General features: G+C 30.0%; 3 protein-coding genes across 6 annotated transcripts in view; 2 read left to right on the plus strand and 1 right to left on the minus strand.

The window, feature by feature from the left end:
- The window catches only part of LOC111624488, a 13,495-nt gene extending 9,653 nt beyond the window's left edge, over positions 1-3,842 (plus strand). For 2 of the 3 annotated variants that reach the window (XM_023367346.1, XM_023367355.1), the window contains exons 2-7: positions 2,326-2,513; positions 2,582-2,773; positions 2,847-2,951; positions 3,027-3,275; positions 3,335-3,446; positions 3,525-3,842. In XM_023367346.1, the coding sequence (XP_023223114.1) occupies positions 2,379-2,513; positions 2,582-2,773; positions 2,847-2,951; positions 3,027-3,275; positions 3,335-3,446; positions 3,525-3,718 (987 nt within the window). In that variant the 5' untranslated portion in view covers positions 2,326-2,378 and the 3' untranslated portion in view covers positions 3,719-3,842. Of the gene's footprint in view, positions 1-2,142; positions 2,514-2,581; positions 2,774-2,846; positions 2,952-3,026; positions 3,276-3,334; positions 3,447-3,524 lie in introns of those variants that run through there. The other variant, XM_023367339.1, reaches the window with a different exon arrangement.
- Positions 3,843-5,567: 1,725 nt separating this feature from the next.
- LOC111624126 (inactive hydroxysteroid dehydrogenase-like protein 1) lies at positions 5,568-6,479 on the minus strand. Its single transcript, XM_023366916.1, has one exon. It carries the CDS (start codon positions 6,477-6,479, stop codon positions 5,568-5,570), a length of 912 nt encoding a protein of 303 aa, XP_023222684.1.
- A 2,025-nt stretch (positions 6,480-8,504) lies between these two features.
- LOC111624527 (E3 ubiquitin-protein ligase Nedd-4-like) overlaps positions 8,505-19,469 on the plus strand; it is a 104,640-nt gene continuing 93,675 nt past the window's right edge. For both annotated transcript variants that reach the window (XM_023367401.1, XM_023367392.1), the window contains exon 1: positions 8,505-8,841. In XM_023367401.1, coding sequence (XP_023223169.1) covers positions 8,776-8,841 — 66 coding nt within the window. In that variant the 5' untranslated portion in view covers positions 8,505-8,775. The remainder of the gene's footprint in view (positions 8,842-19,469) is intronic.

Consider the following 19,469-nt stretch of genomic DNA (forward strand, 5'->3'; position numbering starts at 1 on the left):
TGTATATATATAATTATATATTAACTTAATTTACTGTAACTTTATTATAATTATATATATATTTTCTGCCGCCTGGCGCTACGCTACTAAGAGTTTAGGCGAACTATCGTCTGTACAGTATGTAAATTAGGTACCGTAAGTCTAAGACAGTACTGTAATTTTATACATTTCTTGTGAAAGAAACATTTCTTATTCAACGGCGATAAAAATTATTTATATTAATTATATTGTCTCCAAAATTCAACGAATTTTTCGCAGAAAAATAATTTATCAGAAATCGCGGCCGCCGTTTGGTGCGCTGCTCCGAGACGAAAACAAGCTTAAGCAATGGCAATGTCGAACGGTGCACACTCGGTAAGTAATCCTACAATTTTTTGTTTATAGTATAGTTTATACGGATTATTCCCAAAAAATTATACATGTTTTGGAAATGTTGAGTCGAATTAGTGTAGGAATCGATTAATTTTATGGAAGAAAACCTTTCAAACAGCCGTAGTCCGTAAACTTCACACGTGTCGGGCTGTGATTGGCAAGGACTCGTACAAAATTGATTCATCATAAAACGGAACGTATCTACCGTGTCATAGGGGGTCGACTGTAAATACTTTGTCTTCTTTGGTAACATTGTAAGTGCTCCCTAGGCACTCATCCTAAATTTTAAACTAGACTTTAATTAAACTTTAATTAAAAGCTAGACTTTACAGGTCGTGTTGTTTGTCAGGTGTAACGTGTTTTCTGTTAAGGGCTACTGTGCGTGTAACTGTACCCATGGGTGCCAACTGCAGGTTTACGAACAGTATTGTCACATCGTAATTGTTTTGGCCTGTTTAGGTGACATTATTCTCTTTTCTAGCCAATTAAAAGCATCCCATTCTTATGTTAGTACCATGAACGATACCTGAAAAATTTATTGTACACGCTTCTGTCAGCTCAACAAGCTTGTATTATGTACGCGTATCGGTAAAATAGTTCTCAATTATCGCGCCACAAAAACATGTACTACTGTAATTGTATGCTCATCTTTGTAAATATTATGCACTTTGTTTTCAATCCAATTAAATGCGATGCAGGCGCCCATGGATCCATCAACAACTTTCAACTATCCTATCTCACTTCTTTTCACCTTCACCTTACCCTCTTCTTATACAAACTTTACTTCTTCCTTCCTTTTCTGGTTCCCGGGCTATACCTATGAGTGCGGCCCTTCACCACCTCCTATGATGTTATATATTAACAGAGGGAAAGTTTAGCTATGAGTCAAAATATGACCCCCCTAGAATTTTACATTTTTGGACTTAGAACATCTTGAAACGTCGAGAAATGCAAACAATTTCGGGGGTAATTTCTGTATGTACGTATGCGGCACGATTTTGTTCACCCGGTTTGAAGCTCAGTAACTCCCATGCTTTTTGTCGAAAATTTCTGAAATTTTGCAGGGAAGTTTGGGTATTAGGAGGATCGATGCTGTTAAATTTTGGTAGTTAATTAAAGGTCGAGTGGGTGGGGGAAATAATGGAGGTCGTGTGTATCTCCACTAGGATCCGACTTAATGACGATTTTACTGGTTATTAGCATTTATAATCTTTTTATAAATCCAATCGCTACCCTGAAAATCAAGCTTTTTGTCATTTTATAATACAGTAAACTCCCCTATAACACTGTAGATAATTCCGTGTTATATGAATTTCATGTTGTACGAGTCACTTAAATTTTACAAATACGTAAGCCGTTCACAGCCCGGCACACGTATTTATAAAATCTAAGTGACTCGTACAACACGAAATTCATACAACACGGAATTATCTACAGTGTTATAGGGGAGTCTACTGTAGTTAAAAATATAAAAAGTTTTTAAAATATTACAACAGATCGCTCCACACGCAATTTTAAGTATATTACCAAGAAGGTTAAATTCACTTTTAAAAACCTTAATGTATCGTCACAGAGAAATTAACCAATCTAATTGAGAGAAAAAAAAAAAACGTCATTCGATAGTCATTCTACGTCACATTCGAGATATGAATTCTACAGTTATGATAGACACAACAAATGTATTGTTATATTGTTTTTTTTTAATAAGAATAAATTTAAAATTTTGATCAAGTACAAGTGACTTGTTCGTGTTTTTATAATGAGATTTTTATGCAAATTAGCGGTATAATAACTGCAAACAGCTAATACGTGTAGCAGTTAATTACGATAACAGTTAACAATTATTCGTTGTTTAACACGACCTGTATTGTTTCTTACGAACTCAATTTATGTTTAAAATTTCTAAATCGAGAATTTTCGTTTGTGTTAATTATTACTGTTTATGTATAATAGAAACAGGTTTGAAAACCATTTTGCAAGGGAAAAATTGAGCAGTTACGTTTAAAATGTTACCAGAAGAATTGATGTTGGATAGTATGTCTAGTATCAAGACACTCTGTTTAAGCAGTAATATGTGTTCTGTTAAAACAGAATACGATACAAAGATTATATTCCATTGTTTAGGAAGAGACGTAAATCAAGTAAGGATTTTCAAAACTAGGGAGTATCTTAATGGCATTTTATTTATCATATTGTTTTTTGTTTATAGATGAAAGTTCTAAATTTGGTAGGCGATACAATTGGTTATTCGTCTCATAAGGATTTACCAGGTATACCATTTCGTATTATTAAAGCACCAGAAAATGAAATGTATCCACAAATTGGAGTTAAGACGGATAATAATATCAAATTTTTTGATCTGGATGAAGGAAGATTAATGCTTGTAGATAAACTCCTTGAGGTAGTTGAATTTATTTGTTAAAATATTTAGACGTTTTATGTATAAATGGTTAATTTTTCTTTTATTAATTTAGAATGATGATGTTGATACTATTGTTAATTGTGACTGGAATCCTTGCGATCCTAACAACATAGTTACTATGAAGAGTGATAATGAATGCATCATCTGGGATTACATGGTGAGATTCTTTCTTAAATGATTTCTTTTTAATACTGTTATAATATATAATTTAACAATGTTTAATTTTGTGTAGATGAAGTCTGTAATTCGAAGAATTACATCTGATAATGTGGGTTTACCATACATAGTACACCAACCCATTCCTCGATTTGGTAATGGTATAATGAAAGACGTTCTCATTCATCTTGAAACAATGGGAAATGTCGTATTAAGTGATATAAAAAGTCCAAGATCGCAGAGAGTCTATAATTTTACGGATGAAATTATTCTAGGAATGGAATATTCCGGTCTCAATTCAGTTGTATTTCGAAGCAGACAAGCTGTAAGTTGCACCATTTTATCTTTAGTCAATCGGAATGTTTACTAATTTATTATTTGTAGGTTACGTTAATCGATGTAAGATTTATGAAAAGAGAATTCGATTCGTACACGTCTCGGGACGAAATAACCGATTTCAGCGTACTACCAGATTTTTCTGACGTGTACATTAGTAGTAAGTATTCTTCTGCATTGTATATTATTATGTTGGCATGGCTTTTTAAGTATTCTGATTTGTATTATTTGTTTGCAGCTTCAACTGGTTCTATAACTAAATGGCTAGTAATTTGTAATAAATATTACAGAATTAGAGATTCTCGTTTTGTCCATCGAATTCATTGTCCTCAGTCACATCCGAATAATTTAATAGCGGCAGTAAAAAGTGAAACTGGATATTCTATTAACGTTTATAAATTAAAAGACACCTATTCTTATACTAATACATAGTTTTAATTATTTTTCTATAGAATTCTCACTTTATAATAAGAATTCAGCTGGTAAACATTGAATATCTGTGGTTTTTTGTTATGTTTCTTTATTGGGTAACTGTTTAAATATTGTAAAATGTAGATCAAACAATATTTTAAATTTAAATAAATTTCTGATAAACATACTTCAGTTTTTCTCCAGTATTTAATTATTGAAAACTTTTTAAAATGTTTGTGTAATAAATTTGAATTGGAAGGCAAAAAATATGTTGAAGAAATATTAAGCCATATTAACACAAATATTATTATTATTATAAAAAGGCTTAATTTTGAAGGTACATGTGTTCAGTTTTAAAAATATTGTAAATGCCAATTACCATTAAATATCATAGTTTGATCCCCCTCAAAATAGGACATATGGCCACCTCTAAGATTTAATAGCATCAATGCTCCTTATATACAATTATTCAAAAATTTTGTTTGCCTTTTAAAGTATTTCACACAATTAAAATTAAGTTATTAAAAAGAATGAAGTCTCAAAACACATCTCTGGCTTGACTTTGCCCAACTTCAATAACCTTGTTTATTGACATTGACTTTTTTCCTAAACGTTTTACGTGAAGAAATAATTCGTAAAATTTAAACACTGCAACGTAACCAGGTTTTTCGGAAGAAAACAATCTCTGAATGATAAATACGGGAGTAATTTTAACGAATAATAAAACTTTTCACTGATAAGCCAATCTTTATTTTCACTTGTAATTAAATAACTAACAGCAAAGCTAGAGAAAGAACTAAAATGTCAGGTATGCATATTACTTTAAATTCATCTATACCAAAACAAGATAATAGCCAAACATGTTCTTCAGCTTTATTGAATGGAAGTCACGTCATTTCAATTCAAACATTTTTCCCTGAAAGTAATTTTATTCTGTATCAAATTACTTTCACATCTCCGTGTGATTATAAAAGTTTTTCAAGTAGAAACTGTTCAAACAACTATTACTAACCGGGTCTATCAATTATTCGGCATTTATTTTAATTGAAGGTTATCAGCGAAATTTATTGGTCAAGGAAAGTTATTGGAAAAAGGATTATATCGTAAATTTGATCTAATAGAAATTTTTCGCAATCGTGTTTATTTTTCTGACAATTCAGATGAGTTGCAGTGAAAACTTTTCTTGTATTATTCTAGGTATTTCCTTAAATATTGCTTCGTAATATTTCAATTTTAACAATATCTTATGGAAGAAGAAAAACAGCAGGCCCACCAGTGGCTAAGCGGTTCCGTTCCCTGAACACTGGGAGTTCGGATGGGGGCTAGCCACGTGGAGTTTTCCGGGTTATCTTCACTCTGAATAAGGGCCAGTTTCCCTTAAAATATCTCCCAGAAAGTATTATTTCCCTCGCGTAACACTTCTACCCAGAGCTGGTAACGGGGGTACAACTCTGGTACTAACTTCCACAAGACTCACCTTGACCGCATCACCTGCGCCGAGTTCTTGCCGAAGTCAGGAATGACTGGATAAGGCATGAAGAAGAAAAAAAGCAAATTGTATTCACAATGTATTTATTTTTACGATAACAAAACTGAACTTACAATAATACATTTTATAATTAGAATTAAAGTTTTATTACGCATTTTTTACTACTAAAATTATCAAAATATTTATGTAAATGAAATTTTATATTTACTAATTTTTATTCATGATCGAATATAAAGGTTTTTGGACTATAATAATTGTTGCAAACTTTATAAAAATGTTTACAAACTTCTTTTACTTACTGATACATTTATTCTTAAGCATTTACATAAATCTGTAGAGCAGAATTGCTTGAAATGTTGAGAAGAGAGAATTACTATTAAATTATTTCTCACGAAACATAATTATACCTTGCAAACGTTTCTTTATTCTGAGCATCGATTTTAACGTAAACCATTTCCATAGCATTGTGAGACGAATTTCAATAAAGAATTTTAAAATCTCGTGTAACCAATATCCACTAGTGTAACTGGAAATTCCTAAAGTTCGAATGGCATCCCTCACGTAACGATCGCTGGTAGGAATTATCACGTCGATTTTTTTGAATTTGATGAATTTGGTGGACACGTAATACGGAATAAGCGTCTGAATGTCCAGTCCTTTACCGAGACGTTCTGCGGAAACACTTCTGGAAAAGAAGGTGCAAAATGCTTTAGAAGCCGAGTAGACATTTAAACGTGATACAGGGAAGATGGAAGCGATGGAGGAAACGAATATCATGGCTCCATTCTCCTTAGTTAGCATCCACGGTAGAACGCAACGAGTTAACTGCACCACAGAAGTTACTTGCAACGTGATTATTTTTAACACGTTTTCCGTCGTTTCGTCTAAGAAAAGACAAGGTAAATTGCCTAAAAAACCAGCATTGTGGATGAATAATCCTACGTCTTTGCCTTGTAATTCCTGTACCACGTCACGTACGGCACCCTCTTCCGACAAGTCGGCTCGGATGTAAAGGCATCGATTTCCATAAGTGCTCTCGATTTCTTCGGCCGTACTTCGCAGAGTTTGTTGGTCTCTGCCGACGATGATTACGTTCATACCTTTTTCTGCCAATTGCAAAGCGTAACTCCGTCCGATGCCGGCATTTCCGCCGGTGATAACGGCCCATTCTCCGTATTCGTTACGGAAATCGTGAAAAAATCGAAGTAGAAAGTGCAAATATATAAACCTGAAGAAGGAATAAATTGCAGAAATTGTTGAAACACCCACTGCGATCAAAAAGTAGTCGTACATCGGAAACGAATAGAACAATTGCTCGTATCGCTATTAACTTTCTATTATTGTCAGAGATCCGAGTCTGTTCAGAGAAGGCATGACACTTTATGTAAGCTGCAAAACCTGTCTTGTAATGAATCCAAATACAATTTTTCACATTTTCCTCATACAATATGCAATTAAATGCCAATGAAGTGTAACCAGAAAGTGTAGAAGGTCATCTATAATTTACAAGAAATTAACAATTCGATTTTGTATTTACCTTGGAAACTTTGTTTAATTTAGAACCATTACTTCGTATTCTCTACCGGAAAAAAACAAAGTAAATGATCAGGAAGAAAACGAAATCGGACTTTCTCTCACCAGCCATTCTTTTATTTTTCAATATTGTTCTATCTCAGAATGAATTTATAACAAATTATTCTTGTATATCTTTCTTTGTTGTTAACCTGAAGAAGGAATAAATCGCAGAAATTGTTGTTAAAACAGCCACTACAATCAAGAAGTAATCGTACATTGGAAACGAATAAAACAAGTGCTCGTATCGCTGCTCACTTTCTATCATTGCTAATCACAAAATCCGTTCGTCAGTTAAAATCTACTATTACTTCTACTATACTATTACTTCGTCTATTGGTTGGACACCAGCTACGTGGCTTTCTTCTTCTGTTTGTGTTTTGGATATGGAGATTTCAGCCGATGCTGCTATTTTCTCCGACTCTGTGCCCCTTGATCGGCTACGATAAGGAAAACGACCAGTTTGGCGGATGAAAATAAAAGTCTCTGCAACGCCATAGGGATGGTTTTCCCTTCCGAAAAGTTGTCGGAAAGGAGAACCATCCCTTTGGCGTTACGGAGCGGTGATTTCGGTGCGTCCGTGCCGATAAGCGCCCAATTTTGCCACTGGCGGGTAGTTGCTTCGTGAATAAAGCTGGGTGTAGACAAGATCCGGTGGAAAATAGATCTAAGTAGATGATGGAGAGGAGCTGGGAAATGTCCAGAGGGGTAGACGCTTAGCGGTAAATACGGGTTTGAGACAAATTTGCCCGCTAGATAAGGGGTAGTGCTCGCGTAATATAAGACTGTTGATGTTGCCGCCACCGATAGAAGCCAGCCCTGGCTTCGTTTTAAATAGTTTGGAGAGGGCTAAAAGTCCCTCTGGAGAGGTGAGTGAGGACGTGGCAGAATGTCGTCAGTCGCAATTGGTGTGCAAGGGGAATGAATCCCGTCTCTGAATACAGGGAAGTAATGTACTCTGGAGGACACTGGAGGTGTGGTCCGGAGGGCCGCGTTTAGGACTGTCTCGATGCGGTGGATGAGGCTGGGAGGTGTCCTTTCCAAGAGCGGCGCAACGAATTCTGCCGTTGGATATAAGTGTTGTAACGTTGTGACTTATCTGTAGTAACTTGATCTGGGTGTCGGGTCAGGGGTGAAAATTCCAACATACCTTTCGGGTGTCGGGGAGAGTTCTTGTGTAGTCGTCACCCCAGTCGGTTGTATCGAGAGGGAATAAAGTTAATTGTTGATTAACTACGTGTTTTTTATGTACAACAGTGTCGAAAACAAAAGCGATATAAAAATAAGACTGAGTAAACCAAAATGGAGCAGGTTCTTTGTCCTGGTTCCATTCTGCCTACATGCAAAGAATTTGAGAGGGGACCCCGCCCGGGTTAGCTTGGTGCGGAGGAAGGTCCCATCATGAGTAGTTCACGTGAACTACTCATGATGCCAATTACCGAAAGCTTGAATTTATTTCGAATGAAAAAATTTATTTTGTATAATTTAAAAAAGACAGATTATTGTTTTCTGTATGTTATTTTACATCGTTCCATTAGAGACAAAGCAATTTTTACACGTCATCAATCCTCCACGACGAAAAAGATAAATTAATTAAACAGAATACAACATTAATTTAATTTAGTAATATTATACTACAAATAATTAAAAGTAATAAATTAACGCTAAAACATTAAATATTGTTAAAATAAATAAAAATTTAGTAATAAAACGTTATTCAATATCCGGCAACAGTGAAGACGTCATTTATGCGTAAGTCACGTGAATGCTGATGGCGTCAACTGTTTTGGTACGAAGAAGGAAAAACATTAATAATTTTATCGTTAGTAAATAAATATTCGGATGGTTTCGAACTGTTAAAGAGTAATTAAGTCGATTACCGTCGATAATAAGTTAAATTAGTGCTTTTTTGTGGTCTGTAGAATATTTTTTTCCCTTATTAATTTGGTGAATTGGAAGAGAAAGTTTGGTGTTTTGTTTTTGTTTTTTTTTTCTTCATTTTTTTGTCGAATGTTGGATGGCTTATTCGGGAATTTATGGCTTGAATATCAACGATCAAGAACAGGACGAACAATTAGCCGAAGTAAGTATACACTTTACACCATTTAAATACTTTTAAGGTCAATGCTTTTCCCATTCACACACTCCAACTGCACGAAATTCACGTTTTATTAGAAAAAATTCGCTCGATTTTATTGTGATTACGTCAGTTCTACATTTTCTACACAATTTTTATACTAAAACATTTAAAATTTCTGAGCCAGTGAGGTTTTAAATGTGTAGAGATTAAATAAATTGATGAGACCGTGTAATCAAAATGACTTCTAAGTTATCTCCCAGATTATTAATAAAATAGCTTATAAATGCATAAACAAGTGTGCTTGAGCAATAACGTCATAAATTTTTTGCTGTGTTTCGACAACTTTTTAAATGGTGCATGTAATTTAAATGTCTCGGCGTCGTTTGGTTGTTTTTCTTTCTTTCGTCTCAATGCTGTTTGGTATTTTATAAAATTGTCATGTCTAATTACTAGTAAATATATATAAGTCATTGTTGTCTGCATTAATATGAAAAAGGTGTAACATGAGTAATAATAATTATGTACGTACAAATATTAAGTAGAAAAATTATCATCATTATTATTATTATCAAAGTCTTTTGTTATAACTTATCAGTCTTTTGGATAAAGTGTGAATTAAAGATATTAGACAGTAGCATTTTTCCTACTATTATATCATGTGTTCGCTGTTGTGTCTACTTTTTATATGTAAAAAATATTATTTATTACAGTGATGGAAACTGATTATGTTTATCTTCCAGAATACGTAACCGAAACACTAAAATGTAGCGTGTAAAAGATACTTTAATGTCGGAACGAATATTATCTATCGTTTTAAATGGTCGTCGTTGGTTTAGATCGGTTCTATAATCGAACGAAGCGTAAGAAACGTACGGTCAAAAAAATAGAAAAAGCCGTCGATTGAAGAATGTCGTTTACGTGATAGCGGTAGATGAATTAAAAGTATTTGTTATGCGATGTCGAAAATAATTTTCTTGCAAAAGGGAAGGGTTCACCACCATTCTGGTAACTTAATATGCTGGAGTTTGGTATTTTGGTTGTGTATTCTTAATGTATATCCAGTTTATTAAATAGTTAGTTATATTTCTTCAATTATAAAATGTTGCACAAGCTATATGTAATGGACACATGATACACTTTTAAACATAAGTACAGTTAGATACAAGATGATAATACTATTTTTGCTAAGTAATTTTAAATTTTAGCAATTCTCTAAAATGCAAAATTATTACATATTATAAAAGTTGAGTTAAAATTTAAAATGTTTTAAAGAAAAATGATGTGTTAATATTTAAAATATCACCGAAACATTAAAAGTTGTTTATATAAATAGCTTATGATTCACATATTATAATATGATAGGTATTCTGTTGTTGTTATTGTTGAATATTTTAGTATAAAGTATAAAATAAAATTATTTCCAAATATCTAAAACTGGATTTCATCAGACTAGCTATTAGTTTGATGAAATCTGCCTCTCATATTTGGTAATCTGGTAGATTAAACTTTTTACCCACGTAACTACAAATAAGTCTGAAAGTTTTAGAAATTTGGTAAATTTAAGATGATAAATGTTTTGTGTAATATTTTCATATAAAAATTTATATATTTATATATGAATATTTACTGTATATTTCTGTATATGAATCTATAATTATGATTTTTATGAAGGACTGTATCAGTAATTATAATTTTAATGTGACATATTTTTTTAATAAAATATTTCTGCAAAATTTATGAATTTCTTAAGTTTAGTGTTTTAAATATAAATATATTTTGGCCTTCAGAAGTTTTTGATTTGAAAAAAAAATTGTTTCTAGTTTATATTAATTTTTAATCAAAAAATGAAATTTCAAAATAATCAATGGTGATGATTTAAAATTTTATTATATAAATAACTAAAAATATCTGTATTTTAAGTTGTAAGTATAGTATTCAAATCGAACAATAGTTTTCTGACCCATTTATCTCCAACGATCCTTAATAATTGAGTGTAATCACAGGTTAGATTATTTGAAATCCTTGCAATTTGATTTGATTGCTTATTCTTGTTATCTCAAGGTCTTGGTACATTTATTAATAGAATAAAATATACAAATAAAATAAGTATTAGTAAAAGTATTATTAATATACTAATGTTTAAAATGAAAATTATTATTTACTTCAAATATTTTAAAGAATTTTATTTATAAAAGATGCATATTAAATATAATTGTAATATTCCATTGCTAAATTTTATATCTGTTTTATTTCTTTTTAGTAAGTTAAAGTTTTAAATTCAGAAATTAATCTTAACTTAAATGCAACATTATTAGCATTTCAATATTTATAATTACAGAAAATTATAAGTTCTGCATTAATCATTTGTATGATTCTATAGCAGAGCCGCTATTCTATACCATAGGGCAAACGGAGCAGCCGCTCCAGGCGCTAAGTCCTAGGGGGTGCCTCAGTGGTAAAGGAAATTAAAGGGGCAACCAAGGGGGGTGCCATAATAGGATCTTGCTCCATCCTAAAACTTGCCTCAGGCCGGCACTGTTCTATAGATATGCATAATTACGATTTCATTACATTATACATATATATATGTGTGTATAAATGGTAGGCATCACTTGCTTGGCATTATCTTTTCATGTATTTTATTTGTGAATTTAATGTTTTCCTATGTTTGTTTTAAATGAGTTTTGTGAATAAGGAAAACTCGATTAAGCTCAATTAAATATTAAAGAATTAAAATGTTAGAAAACTAAAATCAAAGCCAAATATACATACAACTGAACTCAAATAAATCAGTTAATTTTCTCATAGTGTCTGATATTTAAAATATTGTATTCAGATAATTTAAATTACATTACTAATATTATTATTATTATAAACTAAAAATTATTTACTTTATGATATATCTAATATATCTTTATCAGCTACTTGACTAAATATTTAGTAATGTTTTTGGATAATTCAAAAATCTAAGAATACAAATAAATTTTTATTAGTTAATCACTTCTTACATTATAAAATATTTTTTTTTTAATAACAAGAGCATTCATCTGGGAACTTAAGCATTAACTATTGTTTCTCATCTCAAATATTCTCTTAAGTTTAGTCTCATCAAGAATATCAATATTTCTCTTCATTGTATTATTCGATTAGTTTTTTTAATTTATTTTTACAATTGCTTGTTTCAGTTATTGTTCTAGTTATTTCATTGCATATAATTAGATATTCTTCTTTTCATGCTCTTTATTGGTTATGGTATTTCAATACAGAGGAAAATATATAGAATTCCTAAGATATTTCTTTAGATAACTTCAGCTTTTTATGATACAGTAGTTTCATTAATATGAAGTCTTTTAAAACTTCTATTTGATTCAATTGAGATAATTTAAAAACTTGTTGGTTCATTTTGGTTAACGGGATGTGATAAGACTATTGCAAAAGACTATTGCATTTAACAATTTAGCCCACACGACTGTACCAGCTTCGAGAGCCTACTTGACTGTTCATGGAGTACTTGATGTTATATAGTTTTAGGGAGGTGTGGAGGCTTGTCCTTATCTAGGTGCTGAGGTACGAGTGATAGCAAGCACCTTGGCTCATGTCTACCCCTTTTTAACACGTATCAGTCTATCCCCAAAAAAGGGGATAGACTGATACGTGTTAAAAAACTGACCTTTGAAGATGAATATCTCATGAAGGGTCAACAATTCTGGTGGTGGTGTGAAACCCACCTCCAGAATTGGATTCAGAGCTTTAATCTTACCATTGCTGTATGTATCAGCTGGTGTCCCATTAACTGAAAAGTACCAAATTGTTAGTACTTTTTGTAGTAATTTATTTTGTTTTTCTTTTTAACTTTTATGTAACAATGATTTTTTCCTTCCTTTTTTCTGAAAATATATCCAAAATGTTAGATTTTCAGAGTTGAGAGGCTTGAGTGAGTAGAAGATAATGAAGATATTAATACTGTGCTTTACAATCAAAATTAAGTGTTTAATTTTTCATTAACACACAAATTTATATAAAATTGATTTTACTTCATAACATAATGTAAATTTTGTCTCCAGATTCACAAAAAAATGTAAATATTTGCCTTTTTTCATGGATCTGATGAAAGAACTTTTTGAAATATCATAGTAATATATCAATATATCATTTAAACAGTAAAATAGCAACATATAAGGCATGCATAAAAAGTTCCAAGAATGGATCAAAAAATCAAAATGTATATCAGAATTTAATAAACTTTAGAATCATCCTGAGCTTAATACACTTTTCCAACAATTTCTTCAGTTCAGAAAACATTTAAAAATTTAGCTTTTTTTTTTTTTTGGAGGATCATAAAATTTGTTTGATACATATTGTATAAATTCTGTTGACTCAAGCCATTTTCTTTTTAAAATTATTTTTTGACTTTGGGTAAAGAAAAAGTCATTAGTAACTAGATTATGTGAATAAACTGATTGCAGTAGCACTTCCATTACTGATTACATATCTATAATTTACTAGGTAAACAATGATTTTACACTTTTCTTGCAGTTTGGGGTCATTTATATATTGATCACAGGTTACAGAAATTTTTCAGTTTTGAATTGTTTATGCCATTTGAAATATTCTCATTTTGATAGAGTTTCACATTATAAAGCTTGCTTTATCATAATGTATATACTTCTGTTGAATTTTTTCTCAATTTAATATAAAATTCTCTGTTCTTCCAAACTTTCCATGACAAATTTCAAATATGTTTTGTATGAATTTTTTAATGGAAATAAGAACTATTACATGCACACGTGATGTTTTATGATCATTGTCCCAAGAATTCATGAATGAGACTGACCATATATAAATTACAAAAAATTATAGCTTTACAGTTTTTTTATTACATGCCCATTTCTAGTTCTTTTTGAACATAACAAGCAAAATGTAATATTATTCAGTATCTATGTTAATGTATTATATGTTGTTTGTTTATGCCCATTTATTTAATAGAATTATTACATAATTTAAAGATATAAACACCTGATATATAGTCTATAAATCAAAGTGAATTGTTTTCTACTGTTGCGGAACAATATAAAGATACTAAAATTAGTTAAAATGGTTGTTACTGTTTGATAGATATTTTAAAACGACAGCTTTAATTTATGAATAATAACTGAACTAATTGAATTTTGCATAAATTTAAGCTATTTCTACTGTTTAAAAGGAAAATTTATTTTCCTTTTAAACAGCACACAACCAATTTTCTTCTTAAATATAAGCAGAGAAGTCCATAATCTTGGTCTAAGACTCTTTTGAGACATACTACAGAATAATGGGTATAATAGATATACTACAAGAGAGTCCTGTACCAAAATTATGACCCTCTCTGATCCCGTTTGTTAGTTTTTAAACAATGATGGGATAGAAGCAAAATCACAATAAATTAATTTTTTTGAGAATTTCTTTTCGAAAATGAATGAATTTATACTGATGATAATTGTGAAGTTCATCAAGTATATATATTAAATGATTATGTTAGTCAGCTATAAATGATTATATGCCGTTAAGATTTATTATTAAGTTAAGATGTTAGATTACATGCCGTTAAGATTTATTATTATTAATTTTTTTTACTTTATCGAATTAAAGTCAATTCATATTTTCTGAGATATAGAAAACACCTCTATAATGACTAAATATGCAACACTTCTTGCATTTCACAACTGTTCTACTCTTTTTGGTTTGAAAAGAAAATGGAAGATGATTCTACTTTTCTGTTTCATATCCCATCATCCTTTATGTTGTTAATTAATCACACTGACACAGATGCAGTGATATACTGATAAAGCAAACATTTTTATTGAAACAATTAAATAGTATTTGTGTGTTTTGATAAAAAATTCAGAGAAAAATTTGAATAAAAATTAGTTTAAAGCATATCTAACATACTGAATATTTATTTTATATATGCATATCTGCTAAATGTAGACTTGGATTCTTTAAATTTCTTTATTTAGTTTTTCAATAGTTTTCATTTTCAGTTTTCAAATTTATTAAATGTGTATATTCTCATTTTCTAAGCTTTTTATGAATAAGATGCACCTTCAATGCATGCTTTGGAACATAGCTAAAAGTTACTTTATTGAATGTGAAGTATTAATTACTTATAAGAAGAGAAAAATGAACAGATATATTTTTTCCTTGGAAGTCTAAATTTGTATTTAGTTAACTATAGTTTTATATATATAACTACTATATACATGTAGTTAACTGAGAATGACCCATTAACCAGGTTTAAAATCTTAGCATTCTAAAAATCTCACTATTTAAGGTGCAGTAATTAGTCTAGTTAACAATTCAATTTTACGAGCTCTATGACGGCTTTTCTTTTCCGCTAGACTTATTACACCATCAATTAGAAACAGGACAATCTTTAGAAAATCACATTTTTATTTCCTAGAGTATGCATTTCGGACTTTGAGTCCCTTATGAACTCTTTGTGATGTAAATGGTTATGAGAAGCACAGAAATGGTGATGATTGATAAAATACAGATGTTAATTATTAATTTAGAAGTGTTTGAGTAGATATGACGGTATGATACATAAAGTAGTAATAGTACTGAGAGGCAAACAATATACATAATAAAGTACACTGTTAATACCATAACATTTAAAACTGTGACATTGGAAACTGTTTTACCATTAAAACAATAAAAGAGAATGATGAAGTAAAACAAGTGCACTGTTAAAACAGTAGATTATAAACATATTTACAGTAAAATCTTAACACGATGAAACAACTCACAGAAATAATCTGCATACTCTAGGAAATAAAAATGTGATTTTCTAAAGATTGTCTTTTTTCTAATTGATGATGTAATATGTAGCGAAAAAGAAAAGCCATTATAGAGCTCGTAAAATTGAATACAAGACTAGACAAGAAGTGTATTACAGTACTCCAGCTAAATTATCACAGTAGCTAATTTATAATCATATTTAACAATACTAAATCACAACTAAATGTAATATGTAAATATTTGAAATTTAAATGGTTTTAATTAAAAGAGTATCTGAATTAGTTATGGAGTTTCTGGCAAATAATTAATTTAACAAAGTTTGATTTTATTTTTACAAATTTTGGCACATGATGATTTTATTGCATTGTTGATTGTGACATTTAATTATTGCATTGTTTCATACTTGAAATGCTATTTGTACTTCAAATACAGAGTTAAGTTTTATGCTCTTTACACCTCTTATGTCTTTTATGCATACTCCATAAACCTCTCTAAGAAAGCCCTGTGTATTAAAGTGCCTATGTAAAATAAATTTTTTTTTATTAGGTTTTGTTAATGGCATGAAATAAACATAGCTTCTCTGTTGTTTACACATAATCTTTACAATGACGGTTGCACTTAATGGCAAACTGGCACCTTTCCTTTAATTTGCAACAATGGTTATTTTAGATTTGGTAACTACATTTTATTACAACATAGGAAATACCCTTGGAATCTTTAAAAATTCTTTCAGCTTTTTTAGCTAAAGTAATCATATAACAACTTGAGTCCAAGGTTTTAAGTGCCGGTAGTCTTAATATTGCTACTTTTCCTTATTTTTATTTTTGGTTATGTTGTTTTGATGATATCCTTCTAGGTCAGGTGATGTGCATTTATTACAATGACATCAAGATGGGGGAGGGTGTTGATGAATGCTGACACGGGGAGGGAGGTCATCTAGTGTTTGTGCATACAAATAATTAATTTATTGTGGAATATTCTGCTATAATTGACATTTATTGTACATATGATTGCACAAATGGGGAGGGAGGAGGTAGTGGTAATGATGAATTGTATACAGAAGGGGGTGGCAGTAAAAAATGAAACAAAATTTATCATTGCAATATGTGTATGTCACCTTAGGAACATAGTCCTGAGGATTTTTAGACTTTCTTGCTTTTGTATATAACATCTTAATCTACACTTTGAATAATATATATATATATATATATTGATTGATTTTATTGTTAATTTATTTATTGTTATAAACATAACTAGGCAAATATCCAAAAATAGTTTAATGTTTAGTTTTATAGATTTAATAGGAATGAAAAAACTGTTTTACATAACATCATCTTCAGATAGCTGAAGAAGATACTCCATATTATCATCAAAAGTACATGTAATTATTTATTATTTTCCAAAAACTCCATAACTAATTCAGACATTCTTTTAATTAATCTGTTTAAATTTTGAAAATTTACATGTTACATTTAGTCATGGTTTAGTATTGTTAATTAAATATGATTATTTTTATGTAAGATTGTTCTGTAAGACAGTTTTTTTATTCCTATTAAATCTATAAAACTAATTGTTAAATTATTTTTGGATATTTACATGGTTATATTTATAATACAGAAATTAACAATAAAATCAATTTGTTACTGAAATAAGCAGTATTATTGTCTATTATTAATTTTAGAAATTAAATAACTTAACTGCAATATTTTTAAATAATTAATTAAAAGAGATCAGTTTGGAATGAAGTTTGGATGATGATCTCTGTATGCCAGATGCACATGTCATCATATGTATCTTCTTAGCATTCTTAAGCTAAATTGTCTTTCAGACATAAACAATAATTAGAATGGAAGCGTGTAAGATCAAATAAAACAGATAATAAAGTATCTTTTAGGCTTGTTGTGGATTCAAGTACTATTCAAAGGTAGTTTATCATTCAAACATTCTAAATTATTAATTATTTAATTTACATTGTTTGGTAATTTAAATTAATTATTTATGGGGACTTTATCTATCTTAATTACAACTTTATTTAATTATTGATTTCTATATTAGTTTAAAAAAATAAAATATATTAAATATTACAATATTCTTCATTTGATTGCTACGTAGTCTGATTCACGTATGGTATTATGTATTGGCATTCAGTTAAAATACAATGATTATAATAGAAAATGAATAATCTTAGTAATTACATAATCATGTGTAGTATAATAAAATAATCAGATATTTAATATAAATATCTTTTTGTATTAATATGCAGGTTTTGTACAATTATTTTTGTTATATTATCCTTTTATATATTTGCTATTCTGTGGTTTTAAAGACATAGTTTTAGTTATTGTTACTGTTTTAAAAATATAAACATCCAAACCCAATAGATATATTAAAGCTAAATGATTGCTGAATTATATCGGGCTATATTATTACTACTATTATTAATTAAGTGCTAAGTAATTTGGTAATAGAGGCAGGCATAAGGTTAGGTATTACTTAGCATTTAATTAATAATAGTAGTAGTAATATAGTTCGATATAATTCAGCAAGCATTTGGCTTTTTCTATTTTACTATGTTTTGACTTCTCTTTTAATTTTGAATGTCATCAATAAATGATTAAAAAATCGTATTTGTAATTTGTTAAATTTAGCAAATGCAATGTTAAATTTTAAAAACTATGATAAACTAAATTTGCTTTTATAGTCATTGTTTCGTAATCATAAAATTTAAATATTCAAAGTTTCTAAATAATTGTCATCAGTGATCCTGTTTTGAAGTACTTGCATATATTAATATGAAATTTATAAAATTATTTTATACAAAATCAGCATTTTTTCTTGTAAAGGAAAAATAATTACATATTATTTAATAATTGTATTTTCCACAATTGATGATGATGACACATGTTTGATAATATATTTGAAGAGTAGAACCGAGTTCTTAAAACAATAAAAACTTCTACTTTTAAATATTAGTTTATTATACAAACTTCCTTAATTTTTTTAATGTAGAGGACGTGGTTGCTGTATCTTGAATGCAGTGTGTAGCGTCTGTGTAATCCAAAACGAGTTGGTAGACGAACGGACAGCAATTGGTTAGAAAACGTACTTTTTATTTAAAAAATTCCTTATTCATATGCATTTTGGGTTGGCTTAAATGCCCAACCCCTCTTCAGTGCTGTTAAGGTTACACAAAAAAATTTAATTTAAGGTTAGTTTTACGGTATTGGTTAGTAGGAACATAACTAAAAACGCGAGGTGATGATAACATAAAATTGCTTACTTGACATATAATGGTACAGCATAGATGTATTTTACAAAAATTTTTTGATTACATAGTAGTATGGCATAGCCTATGATATGAAAAAAGTGGNACAACGGATAAGACCAGTTGTTAAAAATGTTTTGTACTATGTTCCTTTTTGTATTCGGAAATAATACATTCTAACTAAAATGTAAGTGTGCATTGATATTTTTTAAATTAATATTCTATGTTAAACAGTTCGTCATAAAAATGATATGTTAAACAGCCTCCCCCTTATGCCACTTTTTTCATATCATAGGCTATGCCATACTACTATGTAATCAAAAAATTTTTGTAAAATACATCTATGCTGTACCATTATATGTCAAGTAAGCAATTTTATGTTATCATCACCTCGCGTTTTTAGTTATGTTCCTACTAACCAATACCGTAAAACTAACCTTAAATTAAATTTTTTTGTGTAACCTTAACAGCACTGAAGAGGGGTTGGGCATTTAAGCCAACCCGAAATGCATATGAATAAGGAATTTTTTAAATAAAAAGTACGTTTTCTAACCAATTGCTGTCCGTTCGTCTACCAACTCGTTTTGGA

The sequence above is a fragment of the Centruroides sculpturatus genome, unplaced genomic scaffold, assembly GCF_000671375.1.
Source record: "Centruroides sculpturatus isolate CEXI.00-Female unplaced genomic scaffold, Cexi_2.0 scaffold27, whole genome shotgun sequence".
Taxonomy (NCBI): domain Eukaryota; kingdom Metazoa; phylum Arthropoda; class Arachnida; order Scorpiones; family Buthidae; genus Centruroides; species Centruroides sculpturatus.